Genomic DNA, 19,794 nt, shown 5'->3' with positions numbered 1-19,794 from the left:
TATGCACCTCCCTGCTTCAATTACATCACTGCAGTTTTCAACAGAACCCAGTAAACCCCTCAGAAAAGGAAACCAATGAAACACAACAAGATGCTGTACACCTGTCTTGGATGCTTGAAGTTTTCTTGGGGGTTTTTTGTTTGTGTGTTTGTTTTGTTCATTTAGTTGGGCAGGTTTATCAAATAAGGCTTTGAGTAGGTAATCGGTCTTTTATCTGCAACAAAAAAGCTAGTGATCTAGAAAGCCTGTAGACTTTGAACAGGAAAAGTAAATGTATGCGGCACTTGTGTTTCTGTTAATTAGAAACAACAGTCATTATTATCAGAAGAAGAGGAATATACTACTGGCTCAGAGGTCACTGAGGATGAAGTGGGGGATGAAGAGGAAGTATGCAGGAAACCAGGTATAATTATCTCTGTTTTCACAAGGCTTCTCTGAAAATTTGGAATTGGAATACAATCCTTAATTTCTTAGTCACTTGAAATCTTCATAAGTAAATTCTATCATAAACTACCTGCCTTGAATTATATTATTGGCTGTCTCAGAGACAATTGCCTGTGGCAGCTATGCTCTTCTGGAAATCATACCAGCAAACAACAAACAAAAGGACAGGTAGAGGGTGTCTGATTTAAAGGCGCATTTATTGGAAGGGCTCCTGTCAGATCTGCTTATCCTTTCCTCACCTAAATTAATGTGGGAGGAGAAGTAAAGGGTCAGATTACTAGTCCTGTGCTTGCATCCTTTACAGCAGTATTTCTGGGCCTTTGCCTTTGAACACACTGGTTCCTTATTGCAGATTGGCAAGGGCTAGATGGAACAAGCACTTGTCTTAATTTTCCTAGGATTCCAGTGAGCCTTCCTCTCTTCTTCTGTACCAGGCGGGGGGGGGGAATGTCCTAGGGTTACCGTGCTCTGCCCTAGCGCCCCCTACCGTGTCAAGTTTGGGTTAAAGCACCCTCATTCTTGCCCACCACATCTGGATCTTATAAAAGTTAAAGGGTGGTTGCCTCTTGTTCCCCTGGTCACGGTTCCTGCTACCTCGATCCTTGTTTATATAACGGGGTTCCGAACACCCCAGCCTTATGGGCTATGTGTGGCTCCAACCACCCCTGTACCATGCCCTAAGCCTCGCAGAACTATCAGACATTGTTTGGTATTAGCTGCAGCCCTCGTCACTCACGGTGCCCCCCAGCGCTCGGGCTCCCCGCGGCCCTTGTCACTCACGTCGCCTCCTTGTTCTGGGGCTTCTCATGCTGCCCACACTCAGGGCTTCCCACTGCTCAGGCTCGGGGCTGGGGTTCCCACACTGTTGTGGTTCCCCTATGAGGCCAGCAGGGAACTGCCTGTCTGGCCTCAGCCTGGGAGTTATATAAGAGCCAGGCCCTGCCCCTTCCAGTCAGCTGACTTCCCTTGGTTACCCTGGCAACCAGCAGCTAGGCTCCCTGCTTATTGATTCACCAGTAGCAGGCACCTCAGTGCCCTGCTACATCTTCCATCATGCTCACTATCTCCCACACATATACATGGTTTTGAGTAGGTGAGATATATCAGGAGGTATGAGGCAGAATGCTGCTCATTGTCAGCTATCCTGGTAGGTAAGTTTTATGAATAATGCCCATGCATTAGAGTTGTGTGGGTGAAAGAGTGCAAGGTTTGGGAAAAGAACAGAGGTCACAAGAAGAGAAAACAACAGACAGAGATAAATGCCTGCTGTTCCCTTACATTTCAGAGTGCAGGAAGATGATTTTTACAAACCATATAGTAAGGGGAGTCAAACTTATCTGTGCCTCAAGGCCAGATCCAGACCACAGGGTTCCTAATGGGCTTCATCTGGACCACAAGAAGTCTTGGGCCTGATTCAGACCCAATAGAGGTGATAGAGTGACTGGCAGTTGTGTAAGAGTTAATGTGACTGTTGCACACACCCCCTGCCACCAACGTGTATGCCCATAAGAGCACTCAGATTTTGACAGCTGGTCTTACCCCCACTTACTTTGCCCCCAAATTCCTGGCTCCTCTACCAACCCCACGCACCATATTTGACATGCTTGCCATACAGCATTTGCTAGTAAATAGTGAAGTGTTAGAGCTGAACTCCATGTTAAAACAAATTCAACCCCAAACTGTTGTGAGTTGCTGTCCTTCAACATTCTTCTCTTTTTACTGGACTGATGCACAAAATTATTTTAATGGATCTGTGCTGTGCAAATTGGTGAGATGGATAATGTTCATTCAGCAGCACTATGGGCCAAATGAAAATAATGTCTTGATGCATTAAGCACCGTACAAATAAAAGGCATTCTTTACTTTGAATTGCTTGCTGGCCAAATGACAAGGACAGAAAAAGAAGGTGGAAAAAGGGTATAGTGTACAGTGTGATGACTAGCCAGTGGCACGATAGCATCAAAAATGTGTTCTCTTCTTTCAGTCTTTTGGTGGTTATGGTAGAAGGGGCTAGCTGCACAGCAAGATGAAGGGAAGGGGTTGGAGCAAATGATCATGGGACATTCTCTCCTCTGTCAAAAGTGAAGACTGTGGAAAACTATATGATGTCCTCAAGGCCTTTGGTCCCTGATTAAATTTAATGGGGTATCACTTTAAGCACAGAGAAATAGTGTGTAAAGCTATATAGAGATTGTACAAGTATACTCAAGCTTTTCACTGTGGATGTTGTCATTAATCTATAAATAGACTTTGCTGATTACTACTTACATAGGAATGGCAAAGTCTCTGTGCAGCTACTGTGATGACTGATGGCTGTGTTTGTTACTAGATAGTGCTTTAATTAGCAGGGAGAAAAGAGAAGCTAAAGAAGTTTATCAAACATCCAAAGAAACAAGTGTCTTCACCCAGTGTCCAAAAAAGGGAGAAACCATCTGAGAAGGTAAATCTGACCTGTGCAGCAGACTATTCATCCTAGTCAGTCTTCTGAGAGAAAATGTGCTTAGGAACATACTTTCTGTTTCCTTTGGCAGTCAAATTCTCGAGATGCATCTCCATTCATGTAAGTAGTTCTCCCCAGTCCTTGGCAACATCCAGTGAGAAATCCCACTTAGTAGTGTGCTATTGACAACACTCTTGTGTGTGTTTATATTTTTAACCAGTGTGAGTATGCAGCAGAACAAGTGGGATGCCTCCAGATCACTGAGATTCAACCAAGATGCTCAGAGAGAAGATGGTCAGTTTTTCAGTTGTGAATAGAAATTTACTATTATTCTGTAAATGGTATGTTACAGTAAAATGCTCAGCTTAGGAATTTTGAGGCTGGATGTAATCTCAGAATGGCTGTATACAGGTCTGCAGTGAGACCTGACCGACTTGTGCAAAGGGAGACCTGGGCCCATAACATCCCTAAAAAGCAGAGAAGTAGGGATTATTAACCATCTGTGCCAACATAGCCGTACTGCTTTCAGTTCCAGACTTTGCACATGCAGACCTGTGCACCACGCTGCTTTGCACCATTCAGAAGTACCCACTGATTCTCTTCTCTCCCTCTTGCCCTACAGACAGGTGTGAATTCACATAGCTCCACTTATTTCAGTGGGCTTCTGTTGATCTCATACCAACAGAGCTTCTTGCCCCAGCAGCTAACATGTGCTGCCTTTTCTGTTGGATGAGGTATTTTAGACTTGCTTCTATTCCATGTGAGAGAAGTGCTATAGATGACTTCCCTCAATTGGATCTTAACGTAGATTGTATATAAATATTTGGGCACAGTATACATTTAATTCTGACATTCAAAAATTGTGATAAGTGCCAGAATATAGAAGCAGCCCAGCTTCATTATGCCACACAATAATTATGAAATCTTCCTGAATATACAGAAGGGCTGAGCTCTAGGGAATGGTGCATTAGGATGAAATTAGCATTTGTAATTAACTTCTCACTTGTCTCCCACCCCTGTTCAACCCAATAAAAAACCCTCTACAGCAAGAAATAAAGGGAAAAAATTCAGACAGCATCCTACCACAAGATTGGAGATTAGGTATTGTGAATAAGCAGTGTTGGTGCCCTCACTAGGATAATTTTGGGGGGAAATGTCACATCTGAAGGGAGGCAGAGGGAAAATTCCCTTTCCGGTAGTGGATATTTTGGTTCTTAAGTGGTGGTTATTTAACATGTCATCACAAGTCATGAAGAAAGATTATGAGGTAGATGTGATCACAAAGGTGTGATATCTTTGTAAGTTTTTTGTCTCATGCCTTCATAATTTATCACTTGAGACTATTGCTTCAAGTAAGCATATTTGATTGTGGCTGTTCCCTAATCTGGGGAAAAATCAAGGTTGTACCTTAGGTGCTTCCATGTCAGCACAGCAGCTTTAGGTGCTATGGACTTGTAGCTGCACATTCAGCAGCTTCATTTAACTAGGATGTAAAGGGATGAGCTCTCTTTTTAAGGGTAGGCACCTAAAGTGGAAGTGAGGGATAGTGCTTACCTTCTACATAACAGCCTACCAGTTACCCAGAATGTGTGAGGACTGAGTTCTAATCTGTTCCGAGCCTGATGAGATTCATGCCTCCATCTCCCATGTCTTGGAAGGAAGCTGTCACCTTGGGGCTATAAAATAGGCTAAGAGGGGAGATGCCCTCCACCCCTCCCTGTGGAGCTGGGCAACTGTCCAGAAAGGAATGCAAGAAGCCTAGGGCTAGAAAGAAAAGTAAGCAAGCAGGAGCCAGATCTACAGCATACTGTTTAGGGCACTTAGCTGGAAAGGGGGAGACCAGGATTCTGGTTATTGCTCCCTGAACTGCTTTATATGTTTTACATGAGACAATCATTGGTTAATGACCAAGAAATAACTCTGAGAGCAGAAGCTAGACTGAAGTCTGCCTCATTCTGGGTACATGTCGCAACCACCAGGTTACAATATGCTGCTCCCTTTTACTATACAGCTATGAACAGCAAGTGGCTCAGCTTTAGCAGGTAGGTTGGAGGGTATTCTGTACCCTGGTGGTTGGGGCAGTCTCTGAGCACACCTAATAGAGAAGGATGCTCGGGTAACTTAGGCACCATTCCACCTCCCACCTGGATCACAGTGAAGGCAAGTTTGACATTTAACTGCCCAGACAGGGTCAATTCCGAGTTTGAATTGAAACCCAAGGTGAGGCACATTAGGGATCTCTGTGATTCAAAATATAGTCACCTAATAGTGCTGCAGCTGCTTGAGTTGAGGGTGTCTTCTGGATCATGTTTTTGCAGCTTAGCTAGATACGCTCACAAGTCCCGTTTAGGCACCTGACTTTCCGATCTGGATATTGCTGTTTTCCCTATAATTAAGGCCTCAAAGATTTGGTTGCAGTAAATGGAGTTTCCTGCTTCTTTTGGAAAACTCAAAGCCATTCCTCTAGACATTGATCTGAGTGTGCAGTGATTGTAGGTGGAGTTTCATACCTGCATAGGCCAATGGATGCTATTTCAATTCATTATCCAGACATCCTTGTACTTTCTACATGAGCCAAGACCAAGCCTTTTTTTTCTGTATACACTAGAGCCAGGGTGGCCAACCTTTAGCCCACAAATGGCATGGGCAGCCTATGTGGGTGGCATGTGACAGATCTGAGAGAAGACAGACAGCATGGGAGCAGATCAGGCAAAAAGTTGAAAGTAGAGTAACAGATTGGATAGGAGAAGGGGATCAGAGTGACACACAGAAGATGTGGGGCTTAATTTGTTGTACACTTGATTTAAAAAAAACCCAAAAAGGTTGGCCCACATTGCATTAGAGCATCCATATCACCGTCCCTTCTTCATCTTGTGGCAAGAAATATCTTTGCCTTAAATATTCTCTTTTATTACTTGCAGATCAGCGAAGGATGTCTGAGATCACAGGGCATCTAATAAAAATGAGATTGGGAGACCTGGACCGGGTCAAGTCAAAGGACAGCAAAGAAGTAAGACTTCCTAATGTGGCAACATTAATGTGAGAGAGTTTGTTCAGATCTCTTGAATTCAAGTATTTATAAAACACAAGAGTGGAATCCTTACACTTCCTGATGAATGTGAGCAGATTATAATCTGTTCTCAAAACTGCATTTGATTAATTTTGTAAAATGCTTAAGATTTCTAAATTGTTAGTGCTTTAGAAATCCTTGGCTTGGGATGTGGACAGACATCAACTTTGAAGCAGTTCGTATGCTTTTGAAGCACTCCAAAAATGGACAAAGTGCTTCCAAAACAAAGATGTTAGAATAAGGTGCTATTTAGAAGTGCTTCTTGTTATGAATGGATATTCTACGGTGTACAATATGGGACCCCTCCATCATCCCACAGTGCTCTGCTTCCCCCTGACTGTCGATGACCACTGTTCTGTGCGCTCTGCTTCTGCTCTCCTGGAGAACCCTTCTTGTTCTCCAGGAGAGAACCAGGAAACTGGAAACCCTGAAATCTCTTGCTCCCTGACAAAGGCAGGAGAATCCAGAGCTGTGAGACTGGAGACCCTGCATCTCTCGGAGCCAGGATTCCTGCTCTCCAGACCACAGTCTGCATATACCTCTCCGCATCTGGTCTCCAAGTACTTACCCCACTGGAACCAGGAGACTAGACAGCATATTACATCACTGCTGGAACTAGGTCTCCAGTCTCTTAGTTCCAGGATGGCGGGGAGGAGGAAAGAGAGTGGGGAGTGGGAAGAGAGAATCTAGGACGGGGTGGTCAACCTGAGGCACAAGTAGGACGGGCAACCTCTGTGTGGCAGATCAGGGAGGGGACAGACAGCAGAGCGGAAGATAGGGCAGGAAGCAGAAAGCAAACCAGCAAATTGGGCAGAGGAATGCAATCAAAGTAGCACTCAGAGGGTCCTAGTTTGTGGCACACCTGCCAAAAAGGTTGTTCCCCCCTGGTCTAGGAGAGCAGAGGCAGAGTGAACAAGAGTGTTTGCTGATATCATTGGGGAGAGAGGTGGAGCTACAGCCCTCAAGAGACAGGGGTTGCAGAGCTGCACTGATAATCCACTCCACTCCCCTAGACCTGTGCAGCCCTGTGTCATGGCCCTGAATGCAGCCATGGAAGTTTTAAAGCACTGTAGCCAGGGGCTGTGATGGGGCTGGAAGGCTCGGCAGCTGAAATGCTCCTTTTTTAATGTCTCAAACCTTGTTAGGCTTAGAAATGTTTCAGTTATGTCCACTTGCACCCTCAGTACATGGGATGGGTTTGAAGAGTCCTAGTGTTTGGTGCTGTGCAGCATCTGCAGTCTCGTGAGCCTGTATGATGGGAGTACATTACCTCTGCAAATATGAGTCAGTTATTTGAAAATTATTAACTTCAGGCAGTTGCAAGTTAAGCAGAAATATCGTTATGATTTGATTCCTCTGGATTTCAGCACGCAGGTGGTATTTATTCTAGACTTGAAGCTCAGATAAAGGCCTCGGCACAAGTCAGTGCTCGGCAAAACAACATGGAGAAAAACACAAGGTAAGAAGATACTGTTAAAATAGCAGGAGAAGCCGGGACAGTCCCTTGTGGGACTTTAAAAAGTGCAGCTCAATTCAAACTCTTCTTTTACATCTGCATTTTTTCCTGTACCGCTCCCTCATACTCTCACACCCCCTACATGCAATAGACAAGAGTCTATATTTTGAGCCAGTCTTTATTTTGAGCTATTATGAAATCACCTCTATATACTTTATGCAAATGCACACAAAGCAGGACAAAAATATTTTTTGAAATAAAATTCAAATGTGTTGCAAAGGTCAGCAGTTAGAGGGTGGAGCTTTCCCCCATCTAGGACAGGGATGGTCAACCTGAGGCACAGGTAGCACAGGCAACCTTTGTGTGGCAGATCAGGGAGGAGACAGCACAGCAGAAGACAGGGCAGGAAGCAGAAAGCAAACCAGCAAATTGGGCAGAAGAACGCAATCAGAGTAGCACTCAGAGGGTGCTAGTTTGTGGCACACCTGCCAAAAAGGTTGTGGCGATCAGTGCGGGGTAGTTGTCAAGGGGCAAGGCTACCCCTGCAGCCCTTGACAGCTCACCAAAAGTCATTAAGCAGCCCTCCAGCTGAAATAATTGCCCACCCCCAAACTGGAGCATGAGCAGAGTACAACACAGCATGGACATTGCTTACCCATCGGGAGTGAGGACAGTAGGCCTGTGTAAAGCAGCTAGTATTCGTGGCCCCCCCACCTCCCACTTACGGCACAGAGCCCAGATCCAGCTCCCTACGGCGGCACACAGGGACTGCCAGAATCTTCTCCGAATCAATTTGGAGGTTTCAAATCAATTTGGACTGTTTTACTGGTCCCTCAGTTTGATTTGGATTCAGAGATTCAGTTGCTGAACCAGGTTGAATCTCCTCCAAATTGACTTGGCAACCAAAGCTTCTCACAGCCCTAAAGGACAGGCTAAGATCCAGGGCTTGCTTCCATGCAGAGCAGCAGGCATGCCACTGAGCCACCAGTCCTCCAGCTTAATTTCTTCTTCTTGGCCTCTCATAGTTCCTTCTCTTTACTGCCACCCTGAAAAGGAGCACTGCAGGAGGTATCTGGGTAATGCACAACCTGTGGTGTGATGGTGTGAGACTGCACTGGGAGTTTTAGAGAGACAAAGTCAAACCCACGCTGGGTGAAGGGAGTATAGAACCGTGTGTTCCTTGCTTCCTGGAAAACTGCCTTAACCATGCAGCTGTTATGGTTAAAACTTGGGAGGACAGTTTTCCTTTTCCCATCTTTTGATTGTGGGCTTTTGGCCAGGTAGGTTTTTATGACTTACCCCAGTGGGCACATGTACAGAGCTTTTTACATACCCAACCTGGGTATAACCTACTGCACCCACTCAGTCTATGAACACACTTACGAGTACACAGGGCAGGGTGGAAAAACGACCCTTTAGGTGCACAGAGGGAAATGGAACTGCATCCATAATATACTGTTCTTTTTCTCCTGGTGCCCTGGGGTGTTTTACAGTTAGGCTTTTGGCAACTTGTACATCATAAAGAAGCAGATTTAGACAAGCAATTGAAGTAGTAAACTGACACAGTTACCGTGAGTAGGTTATTTGGATGCCAGTAATATTATGGCTAAAGGGCTTCCTGACACAGAGCTACTATTTGTTTTAAATCCAGGTCTAAATCTCGGTTTGGTCAAAGCCGTCCAACCTAAGGAACCTCATGAAGAAACCATAGCCAGAATGCATTGCTGCTTCCTGGAACTGTACTGTACTCCAGACACGGGGGACTCATTCTCTGAAAGCTTTTAAGTGACTTATTTATTTTTTACTGTAAGCCATGTAAATTATTCTGCTATGATGAATGAATGCAAATCCAGTAAGGTCTTGTAATTATTTTAATTGTAAATACACAGTTTCTTAGATTTAATCTAATTGCTTTTTTTAGGCTATTGCGTTAAGCTACATAGAAAACATTTTATACATCTGCAAAATTAAAATATTAGAAAATCCTTATTTATTTATTGAGGGGTGGGAGTCTTTTCCCTGCTAGACATTTAAAAACAATACTACTGAACTGTGAGTGTGGTTAGCAGTGTTAAAATGCATCATCTAGCACTTCTAATTTTCGTTATACATGCTGGGCTGATGTAACCCACTTAAGTCAAGGGAATTTCCTGTGAGTTGCATGAAGTGAAATGGAATCAGCCCTTTTCACACACAGTTCCCATTCATGCTAAGGTGAACATCAAGAAGGGGCTGAATCCCAGAGTTCCTGTTACATTTGACTTCCTGATGATATGGTAACTTTGCATCTCATGCATGAGGCATTAATCTTTTCAGCTTTACTGCATGGAAGACAAAATGTTCATCCCCATCTCATACCTGACTTTTCTCTTGCATCTACTATCTTTTGGTTCCCTTTTGCTTGGTCGCTAGAGAGAGTTGGGTAAGAAAGTTTCTTCCATTATTGATACCAGTGTCATTATAAATATGTTAGCACACGTGTTGCTAGCGTTGCATCTTTGAAATGAAAGAAAATCATTTTGAGGCATATTGCATATAGACTTCTGGGCCTGGAAATACCTTTCTAAACCTGCCAGAATAACCCTGGTTTGCAATAGAGTGCACTGAAATGTTCTTGTCTGTAGCAACAGAATCCAGGTTTGTCTTAGTGCACAGTCCAGTGTTACCAAAATGGAACAACTTGCATGGAACAAAATCACTTTTAAGCAAAGGAAATGGCAATAAAGCTGTATTTTGAAAACCATATTCTAAGTTTTCTAAGCGGGCAAAAGGAGCGCTCAGGGAAAATGCATTCCAGATCATAATCATCCTACAAATTATGGGTTTAGAAATAAGTTGGCAAGATCATTGAAGAAAAATCAAAAAGCTTCCTTTTAAAATGCACTGTCTCAATTTTCAGGCCTTTATTTGCCTTGTTTCTAGAGTTTTTTCATATAATTTAAATGGGAAAGAAGGTAGATACTTGAGAGAGCATGGAGAGTTTCAGTAAAAATACTAATATGAAGGTTAACTCTGTTGACACATGTCCTCCGATGTAACATCTAATTCATAGCCCACTGAAGGCAAAGGAAGATTCCCACTGACTCTCTGGTTTGTTGCTTGGGGCAGGATAGGAAAGTTTAATGCAAAGCTTTATCTTCCATTCAGACAGGAAGGTTTTATCAAAGCCTCAGACCTGCTGAGAAAAAATAATGCTGTTTTGTAATTTAAAAGTTAAGAAAATTTGTTAAATACTTGAAAAATGATCATCAGTTTCTTAAATTCAAAATGTATTAGAAACAGAGTTTGGCTTGGGTTTGAGATTTGTTTAGTATAGTATGTCCAAAACTGCATGTGTAAATTTTGCTAAGGAAGTTGTAAATTTTGCAGTTGTGTGAAGATGTGTTTTAGTTTCCTTAGAACTACTGACTTTGAAAAGGGGGAAGAAACCTCTTCTCTTCAGGAAGAGGAAAGCCTAATAAATTTGTTTTATGTAAAGGTGCCACTTTTACATGCCAGTATCCTATATAATATTCTATTCAAAACCTACATTTCTTTTTATAAACACACCTGCAATATATGTTGTGGAGGTGCAGTTCATATTTTATTAAGTATTAATGCTTATTTCCCTTGCCAGCTACCCTGAATTTTTATCCTGTATTAACTTTCAAGTCATGTTTCAGTTTAACTAAAATAAATGTTAGACTGATTTAGCAAATGCTTTGCTTTTGTGTGGACTTGCAAAAACCAAATAACTCAACTCATCCAGTACTAAAAGCTCCAAATCACAATAATTCTTCAGAAGTGAAGGCAGACGATATACTTATCTTCGAATGTTGGTTTGTAACCTTTCTTAAACCATTAAGGTATAGGTCAGTGGCCGCATCTACGTGTTTATTGCTGTGCATTAATATGCACTCCAGTGCCAGAGTTCATTGCTCCTGGCCCTGTGTTTATACACCTGGGACTGCAGCACAATGAGCCCTGTGGGAGCACCCCCAGCTGGCAGGGGAGGAGGGGTCAGCCTGCCAGCCAGCCTGGGACTGCTCCGACCTGGCTTGATACACTGAAGAGGGGATGGCTGGGGCACAACGGTGTTCCAGTGCAGAGCTAGCTGGCAGGAAGCCCCCGCACGAAAGTACTCTTGTGCACCAGTCAGCCAGGTCAGCATCTACACGTGTGTTGCTGTGTATAAAAAAAAAAAAACAGCAGATTAGTACTTGTATTTGCAAGTACTAACCTGCTGCAGAGTTTATTAGTTTCCTCCATCCTAACAGGGCTGCATTTGTAGACCTAGGCGTTTACTGCAGAGCTAATTAGGCAACTGCACAGTAAACATCTCATGCAGATCTGCCTAGTGCTTCTCAACCAATAGGTTGTAATGGGTCAAGTGCTCTTTTTGTAGTTTCACAAGGCTCATTTCTGTCCAACATCCTACTGAACAAGTGAAATGCCAAAAGGAGCCTGGAACATCAAGTCTAGTAATATCTGGGCAATAATTTAAAGGTTTCCATATAGTTTTTAGCCACTTCTCCAGTTCAACGTGAACACTTGGATGAACAAAAGTTGGCTTAAGTCAAAGCCAGGAAAGATTGAGAGGATGGTGTTGGGAAGGGTAAAACCCTTTCTTAGGATTTGACCGAACTTAATATTGCCCTTAGACAGGAGAGACTGTGCTTATGTCATCAAGGGGACAAGCAATCTTTTCATCCTCTTACAGTCAAAGTGCTATATGCCATCTACTGTGGGCCAAGAGTCTGCCCCTCCCTGTTAGGTACAGACTTGGCCACTTGCAGGCTCAGCAACTCCAATGCACTGTACCTGCACATGAGTATAATTTCTGCAAATAAATGTCATGCTGTACAGCAGCAGCCAGCTGTCTCAGAAGCACAGATTGATAAGAACCTATCACCCAGCTCCCCCATTTGCTGTAGGTCCAAATCCAGATCTTGTCCTCAATCAGTTAGGCTCCAGGTTTAGGGACTAATTTTACATTATTGTGGCCTTCCATAGATGCTGCATTCATTGAGGTGTTGAAGCATCCTATGCTTCGGGTGAAGCTTATCAGCACTAGGGGCATGGTTTTCTTAGTGGCTGAGCCTGAGCTATGAGCTTCCTTATCAGACAGACTGCTCCCCACTTCCTTTCCGGAAACTCTAGATTTCTCACAACACCCTTAAGGTGCTGATCCCTCCTCTGCCCTGCAACACAACTCTTCCCCTGTCCAACTCAAAAAAAACCCGAAACCCTTTTACAACACGGATTTGTGGCAGGATTGCTGAAGGAAGAGGAAAAGAATAGGCATAATTCTGACTGAAGTTCTGGTTTCTATATTTGGATAATTTAAGCTACTGTAATAATCGTGGGTTATTTAGATTCTAAAAGTCTAAAAAAAGAAAAGTTTATAATCTGAAGTCAGGGCCTTGTTACTGAATCAGGGTTTGCTTCCCTAAATTGACAGCTTTGCCAGAACCACAGACACCTTTATGGGCACAGTGAATTGTTTAATTTGCATTGCTCCCACTATGCATAGACTGTGAGGCCAAAATTCAGCATGTTGAATTACCTGAGTGGAACTAAGCATGTGTGTGAAAGACAGAGAAAGAGAGAGTTCTGCCATGCACCTGCCCACTGTATCTTGTAGAATTAAGTTATAATTACAGTTGGTCCAATAAAAGCTATCACCAAAAACCTTTGCGTCTTGCGTATTTACTGTCTTTACCCCTCAAAAATTTACTGGAGCATCATGGCCGCAGTATCACTCCACTCCTTTACACTAGGAGGTGTCAAACTCATCTTGTGGCCAGGCCAGATCTACACCATAGTGTCCTTGCTGGCTGTTTCTAGCCTTGGGCACAAAGAAGCAGCAGCTGCAGCTCTGACATGGAGCATGTGGCGGCGGCAGCAGCAACTGAAGCTCTGATCCAGTTCATGCATTGGCAAGTCCAGCCCCTGCCGCATGTCCCATGCTGGAGCTGCCACTGTCCTGTGCCATGGCATCAGCTCCAGCTCTGGCTCCAGCATAAGGCACGCAGTAAGGGCCGGCAACTGGGGAGGTAAGGCCATGACTGGCAACAGAGGAAGCAGCCAAAAAGTGACTGGGGCTGTTAACCCTCACTTGTCCTCCTACAGCCAATTGCCATGTACATCAGGGCCCAGATTGTGCAACAGCTGACACTTCCCCTCCCCAGCCATGCCCTGCAAATTTCATGGCCTGCTGGTAATCGAGTAGGTCAGATAAGAGTGCTTCATGAGCAGGATCTGGTTTGCAGGCGAGATGTTTGACACCCGTGTTCTACAGCATTGTGTGTTGTTGCCATGTATCTTCAGTTCCTTCCACCAGATGGCAACCTATAAAAAAATGTTTCTTCTAAAGTGCATGTTATAAGAGGAAATGTGTGTCTATTATGTAGGCAAGGTTCTTTGAGTAGATGTGATATCTTTTATTAGACCAGCTGAGTAGTTGGAAAAAAGTTTTTGGCAAGCTTTCGGGCACAGTCACACTTCTTCAGGCATAGGGAGTCTCAGCTGGTCTATTATTATATGTATTTTGGCAGTCTTGGGACCCTCAATCAGGTACAAATGCAATGACCATAAAACCATCCCTGCCTTGCCAACCTGATAAGTATTAAGCAGGTTAGAAAAACTGAACATTGAAATTCCTAATTTTCAAAGTCAGGCACATGTAAATCATCTCCACAGACCATTGTTTCTTCCATATAAAAATACCTTTCAGCATGAATGGCTGGTGCCTCCCGCAACTGGCGGGGGCACCATGGCAGTGAGCGAGGACTGCATGCAGTTGCTACCGGTGGTGTCAGCAGCTGAGGGGGTGGGGGTGAGCGGGAACCACTTGCACCTGCTGCCAGCCACATCAGCGAAGGGAGGGTGGGTGAAGGCAGCAACTGCCCACAAAGCCAGCAACAGCTTCAGCGGCATCCAATCTCAGGGGGGCACATGCCCCTCTCTGCCCACCCTATGCATCATCTGTGCCTTTCAATGTATGTGCTCTTCAAGCTGCTGTTATGGTTCCAGGTTCTCTGTAATAGTACAAACAACAGTGACTTGGGGAAAACAAGTTGCATTCTCCAGCAGATGAAGAAAGCTAATATTCCCAGTTCAACTTTATGTGTTCCTCACTACTCCTATTTATTACACTGAGAGAAGCTGACACTGGGTTCATCTACACATGCACTTTACTGCAGAGTAGCCTAATTAGCTCCACAAAAAGCATTGTAGTCTACATGTGTTGGCATTAGGGTGCAGTAAACTAATTCTGCCATAGGATAATACTGTCAGGAACAGTACTATCTTACAGCAGAGTCATTAAGTGTGATCAAACACATGTATAGACGGTGACTGCTGGGCATAAATTGTGCCCAGTCAGCCCAGTGAGCTGGGAGCCAGCCTCTCTGCCACCTTATGCTACTACCCAGAGCCTGCTCCACCTTGGCTAAAATTGTTGCTGGGGCACACCAGTAGATGCTGTACTTGGGAGCAGTTTATTCTGGCACAAACTGTTCTGGGGTTTATTGCCTCACCTTAATTACTCATGCAGATGCACCCACTGAGATAAAAAATGAGTGCTTAGCCTGTAGGAAGAGCCTCGCTGTTCACACATTTATAGATTCCCACAGAGTCATCTTGTTGGATTAGGATTATCAGCAAATAGGATTGTTTTCAGGGGGAAAAAAAGATTTTTTTTCCAGCAATAAACAGTAACAGGGCCTGTTAGAAATAACCCAAAGCCTGGTGAAGACGATGCAAGCCTTCCAATTGTTTGGGTGGCTTGCCTGGCCACTATAGTGCAGAAATCTATCCCTATTAGCAGAACAGTCTGTGGAGCAGACATCATTATGACATGTACAGTGGCCTTTGTTCAAAAGGTATCTCCCTGAGTTTGATCTTACTTTTTTTTTTTTAACATGGCTGCTAGCCCTGTGGCTTCTTAATGCTTAAGTGGATTCCACATTGTTGCAGCTGTGCAAGGGTAGAAGGACTCACCTTTACATTCATCATGCTTGTGAACATGTTACAGTGACACAAACTGAATGCAATGCATTTGTTCCCATGGTGCCCAAATGCAAACACTTCTAAGAGTAGTAGCTAATTCTGTGATTAGAAGTCTCTGACTTGAGTTAAAGGTAGAGTGACTTCCCCACCCCACTCCCCATTGTCAGATGTCCCTAAGCTACTAAAATAAACAAGTTACACCAAGCATCAAGTCAAAGACCTGTGCTTTTGTTGAGAGAGCACGAGCTATTTCTAGCATATGGTTGCTGTACCACACTGGGGAGAGTTCAGCTGTTTCAAATTCCTAGAACCCCAATTATAATTATTGAATTCCCTGCCCATCTGCCTAGCTGCAAAAAAACAGATGATTCTGCACCATTATTAAATTAAACATGCCATCCATTGGGCAATCCTGACCCTAATTTTTCATCCCTTTACCAGGGGGTGACTAGGTCTTTTTCACACTGGTGAGACACAGCAAAGGAACTAAATTTGCCTATATGTTTATGCATTGATGCCTGTGTTAAACATTAAACTAAATTAAGGCATCAACTCAATTACCTATCCTACAATAGAGCAGCAAGGTACTTCCTGGTCAATTTAATTTTACTGTCCCAAGGGACTTCAGTATTGCCAACCCAACCATGTCAAAAATCATGAAACAAGCTCTTAAAAATCAAGAGATTTGGAATGTAAATCATAAGATGCTATTTTTGGTGGAGTGTGTGTGGAGGGATTATTTGTGAGGGTGTCAGGGTCTGTGGGTATGTGTGGGGTTTTGAGCCTGAGGAGGGGGTCCCCACACACTGGCAGGATGTGGGGTACTGTGGGTCAGGAGTGAGGGACAGCAGCAGGGCTGGCGGGGATTGTGGCTTGGGAGTCAGGGGCAGACACAGACAGATGGCAATCCACGGCTCTGTTGCATGATTCGCCCTGGCCCTGGGGCCTCATTCATCCAAGTCCCTGCCTAACTCCCTCCCTCACTGTGGAGGCCTTGATCCCGACCTCTACCCTTTCCCCCTGCCCCTCCACAAACTTACCAGCTTGGTGCTCTCTATATACACCGGAAAATCCAGATATTTGATCTCTCTATGAGGAGATCATGAGTCAGAGTTAATTTAACTTGGAAATCAAGAATCTCATGACTTTTTCTTGACAGTTGGCATTAGCGGGTCTTTGATCTCACAGTTTGAGACTGATAAACAAAGTTGATAAAAACAAGTATACTTTCTTGCCATGGGTGACTGGTATGTCCTGAGTCAACTAGCAGGGGGGTGGTCCCCCTGCAGCCAATCGTGCTGACTGGGGGGAATCCCCCCTGCTGGTCACGCGTGCCAACCCAGAAGTGCCAGCAGCGTGCCTGGAAAGGCCAGGGATGCACCCGGAAGTGCCAGTGGTGCTTCACCTTTCCCCTGGCGCCCCCCACTCCCTGGCTGGTGCTCTAAGGGGGGGCACCAGCATTCCCGCCTGCCCCCCCTACCCCTAAGCGTCGCCTAAGCAGGGAACGCAGCCACCAGCGCTCTCAGAGGGTGCACATACACCCCTGTGCACCCCCTATGCATCACCACTGCTTTCTTGCCTCTCAGTGACTTCGCAAGTCTCTCGTTTTGTCCTGTTCTCACTGGAGAATCCTGCAAGCTACTTTTAATGGAGTACTGACATAGGAAAATCAATGCTTCTGCACCACAGCCGTACAGGAGACATCAGTGTCCATTCTTTCCTTCAGTCAGACTATTGCAAGGAAATTCTCTGGATCTCTCCATTTTGTCCTGCTCAGCTGGGTTTTGTTCCTCTGCCTTGAAGCACACTGTAAGTGATTTGGATTCTACAAAACTTTCAAAGCCTACTGCTATTGTCACTGAAACAGAATAAAAATGTGCAGTTGCCTTTACTAAATTCATGTAAGTCAGATAATCTAACAGAGTCTAAAAAATATATTCAGCCAAGTATAAAAAATGTCAATGACATCTTACGATTAGTCAGACAAACCACCGAGTCATCTCACACCCTTGTCAAGAACCAGCACTTAATTCTCTGGCGTGTAGAGCAAGTTTTTACAGATGCTCTTGTACATTTTAGGCATTGTTATCTACAGCAGATACTGGTCCATTAAACAAGATATCCAGACAAAAGTGGAGCACAAGAACAATTTAAAAAGCTGTAGAGCTGGGATCTGCTACAAACTTTGCATTCCCTATTACTGTTTTTCTGTTTGATTGCGTTGGGTAGTTACCATGTTTATATCTGCTATGCAGAGGCGTAGCAGGCTTATTCTGTGCCTGGGGAGAGAGGGGTAAATTTGTTGACCACTGTAACAGGGGAAGGAAGAGGGACGTCTTACCCGCTCTTTGCATGCTGAAGATGGCTGTCTCCCCTGCTGCTGTAGCAGTCATGGCTCCAGTGGCAGCAGTGCCATGATGCAGGCTCCCTGTTGCCCGATTCACTCCCCACCCATCTTAAATATGATATTGAGTATAAGGCTGTGCCTGCTCTGGCAAAGCTTCCTTCAGATGGGGAGTGGAGCACTGTTCTGGCCACCCCCTGCACCCTCAAAATTGGAGCCCAGGATGGGTACCCCACTTGCTTCCTTCCAGTTATGCTACCAGAGGCCGGACTGTATGAGAGCTGCTTTCCAACACACTGCAGTAAAAAAAGGAGCAAGAAGAGTGTTGCTCATCAGTGTTTTTAGCAGGAATTTTCTTCATGTTGAAAATCCCTGCCATGCTTTCATTTCTGTTTATCATATCCCGCATGAAAATGCTGTGGTTTTTTGATCAGGACTCATAGTAGAGGTGATATCTTTTATTAGGCCAACTAGATTTTTGCCAAAAAAAAATCTTTAATTGCAAGCATTTGGGTACAAATACCCTTCTCAGGCATAGCAGAAAAGATGTAATAGTTTTTTAATGGAATTTTGTGCTAATGCCACAGATGTAGTCTGGTTGTCCATATGAACACAACTAAAGGCAGGCTTGCATCATCAGGTGTCTGGGTATGGCCCTGCTAAAGAGATGGTAGTCAAGTACTGCCTCTAGGAGCAGAATTCATACCTGAAAGTCATGTCATTATGATATGTCTTGTTTAACCTTATAAGTGTCCTACAGAAGCTCTTTTCACTCATCAGGGCTACAGGTAATGACCATTGACTTCCAAGTGACAGTAATATAGTGCTTGAGGATGGTAATTATTTTGATACAGATAAGGTGACAAGGAGCTGAAGGGGTCAGGCCACAGCAGCAAGTACTGGTGTGGGTACAGCAGAGCAGCAGGAAAGGCAACAGGCAGAGGAAGGAGAAGAGCACAGCAGTGTGCCAATTATTAAGCTTGGGTCCGATCCTGGGTTTGCTTCCCTGTGGGAACTCAATGAGCATCCTGCAGAGTAGGCGGACAAACAAAGGAAATCTGCATATGGGGCAGCAGAGTGACATAAAGAGGGTTAAAAGCTCAGGCACTGGATGCGTGAGAGTCTTTTAAAAATCTATCTCATCCATTAAACAAATCTAGTTCATCCAGAAGCAATAACTGGTCACAAACCACATGCCACCTACTTCAACATTTCTTTGGTCCCTAAGGAGATCTCGGCAAGAGCCCCCCAGAGGCAGCAGCAAAGATGCCTCTCCCCTGTCCTTGACTGCCCTACACTGGAGAAGTGGAAGATAATGTGTTATTCTTTGTGGAGAACCAGCAAGAGCTTGCATTTAACAGTGAAAGGATTCCATCATTCAAGCATCACAGAGCACAATATCCAGAACCTGTGACAGGCTGCAGGTCTGCTTTCCAAAGCCAGCAATGGCCCTGGAGAGCTACACTCCATCAGACAACTGCTCCACACAGGGCAGGGCAGATAACAGGAAAAGCAAGAACCTCTGTTTTCACTGCTGGCAGCTGCTGGTGCTGCTACTGCTCAGGAGGAGAACAGCACTTGAAGTTCTTTCAAAGCTGCTTGTTCACTGATCAGTCACCACACAAAGACCCTCTCAGTGGCAGATTCTGGGTCAACTCACATTAGGACTAGGGACAGAAGTTACACATAAGCTGGTTTAAGTGATCAGAAACTGGTTTAAAACTGTAACATAACAGAAATTCAGTGCACATAAACCAGTTTCAAAATGGTTGAAACTGGTTTAAGATAAACCTGGTTGAATGTAGTATCAGATTTAACTGGTTTGGGTCAAACCAGTTTATGAAACTTCTGTCCAGACCTCTTCCTGGTTCAAGTTAAATCAGAGTACCCCAGAATCCCATCATGCTTTGCAGCCCTGGGCTGGGCAGTGCTTTCTGCTCCAGAGAGTTGGGCTGGCCCCATCCCTCTGCTCTCTAGCTGGAGCAGTGGGGGGTGGCTTACTGCCCACCCCTCCAAGGCAAACCCTGGCTGGGGTCTTGGGCCAGGGA

The 19,794-nt window shown here is 44.5% G+C and overlaps 1 protein-coding gene across 6 annotated transcripts in view; it reads left to right on the top strand.

The window, feature by feature from the left end:
• The window catches only part of KIAA1841 (KIAA1841 ortholog), a 53,338-nt gene extending 42,229 nt beyond the window's left edge, over nucleotides 1–11,109 (top strand). The window contains exons 15-21 of one of the 6 annotated variants that reach the window (XM_019516627.1): nucleotides 304–403; nucleotides 2,793–2,884; nucleotides 2,976–3,004; nucleotides 3,105–3,178; nucleotides 5,806–5,894; nucleotides 7,322–7,413; nucleotides 9,062–11,109. In XM_019516627.1, coding sequence (XP_019372172.1) covers nucleotides 304–403; nucleotides 2,793–2,884; nucleotides 2,976–3,004; nucleotides 3,105–3,178; nucleotides 5,806–5,894; nucleotides 7,322–7,413; nucleotides 9,062–9,098 — 513 coding nt within the window. In that variant the 3' untranslated portion in view covers nucleotides 9,099–11,109. Of the gene's footprint in view, nucleotides 1–303; nucleotides 404–2,773; nucleotides 3,179–5,805; nucleotides 6,614–7,321; nucleotides 7,414–9,061 lie in introns of those variants that run through there. The other 5 variants (XM_019516626.1, XM_019516629.1, XM_019516628.1 and 2 more) reach the window with 5 other exon arrangements.
• Nucleotides 11,110–19,794: the final 8,685 nt, after the last annotated feature.

Source organism: Gavialis gangeticus, unplaced genomic scaffold (assembly GCF_001723915.1).
Source record: "Gavialis gangeticus isolate Ggan-Ray unplaced genomic scaffold, GavGan_comp1, whole genome shotgun sequence".
Lineage (NCBI taxonomy): Eukaryota > Metazoa > Chordata > Crocodylia > Gavialidae > Gavialis > Gavialis gangeticus.
Note: the sequence above shows the minus strand (reverse complement) of the source record. Positions and strands in the feature narration are given on the sequence as shown.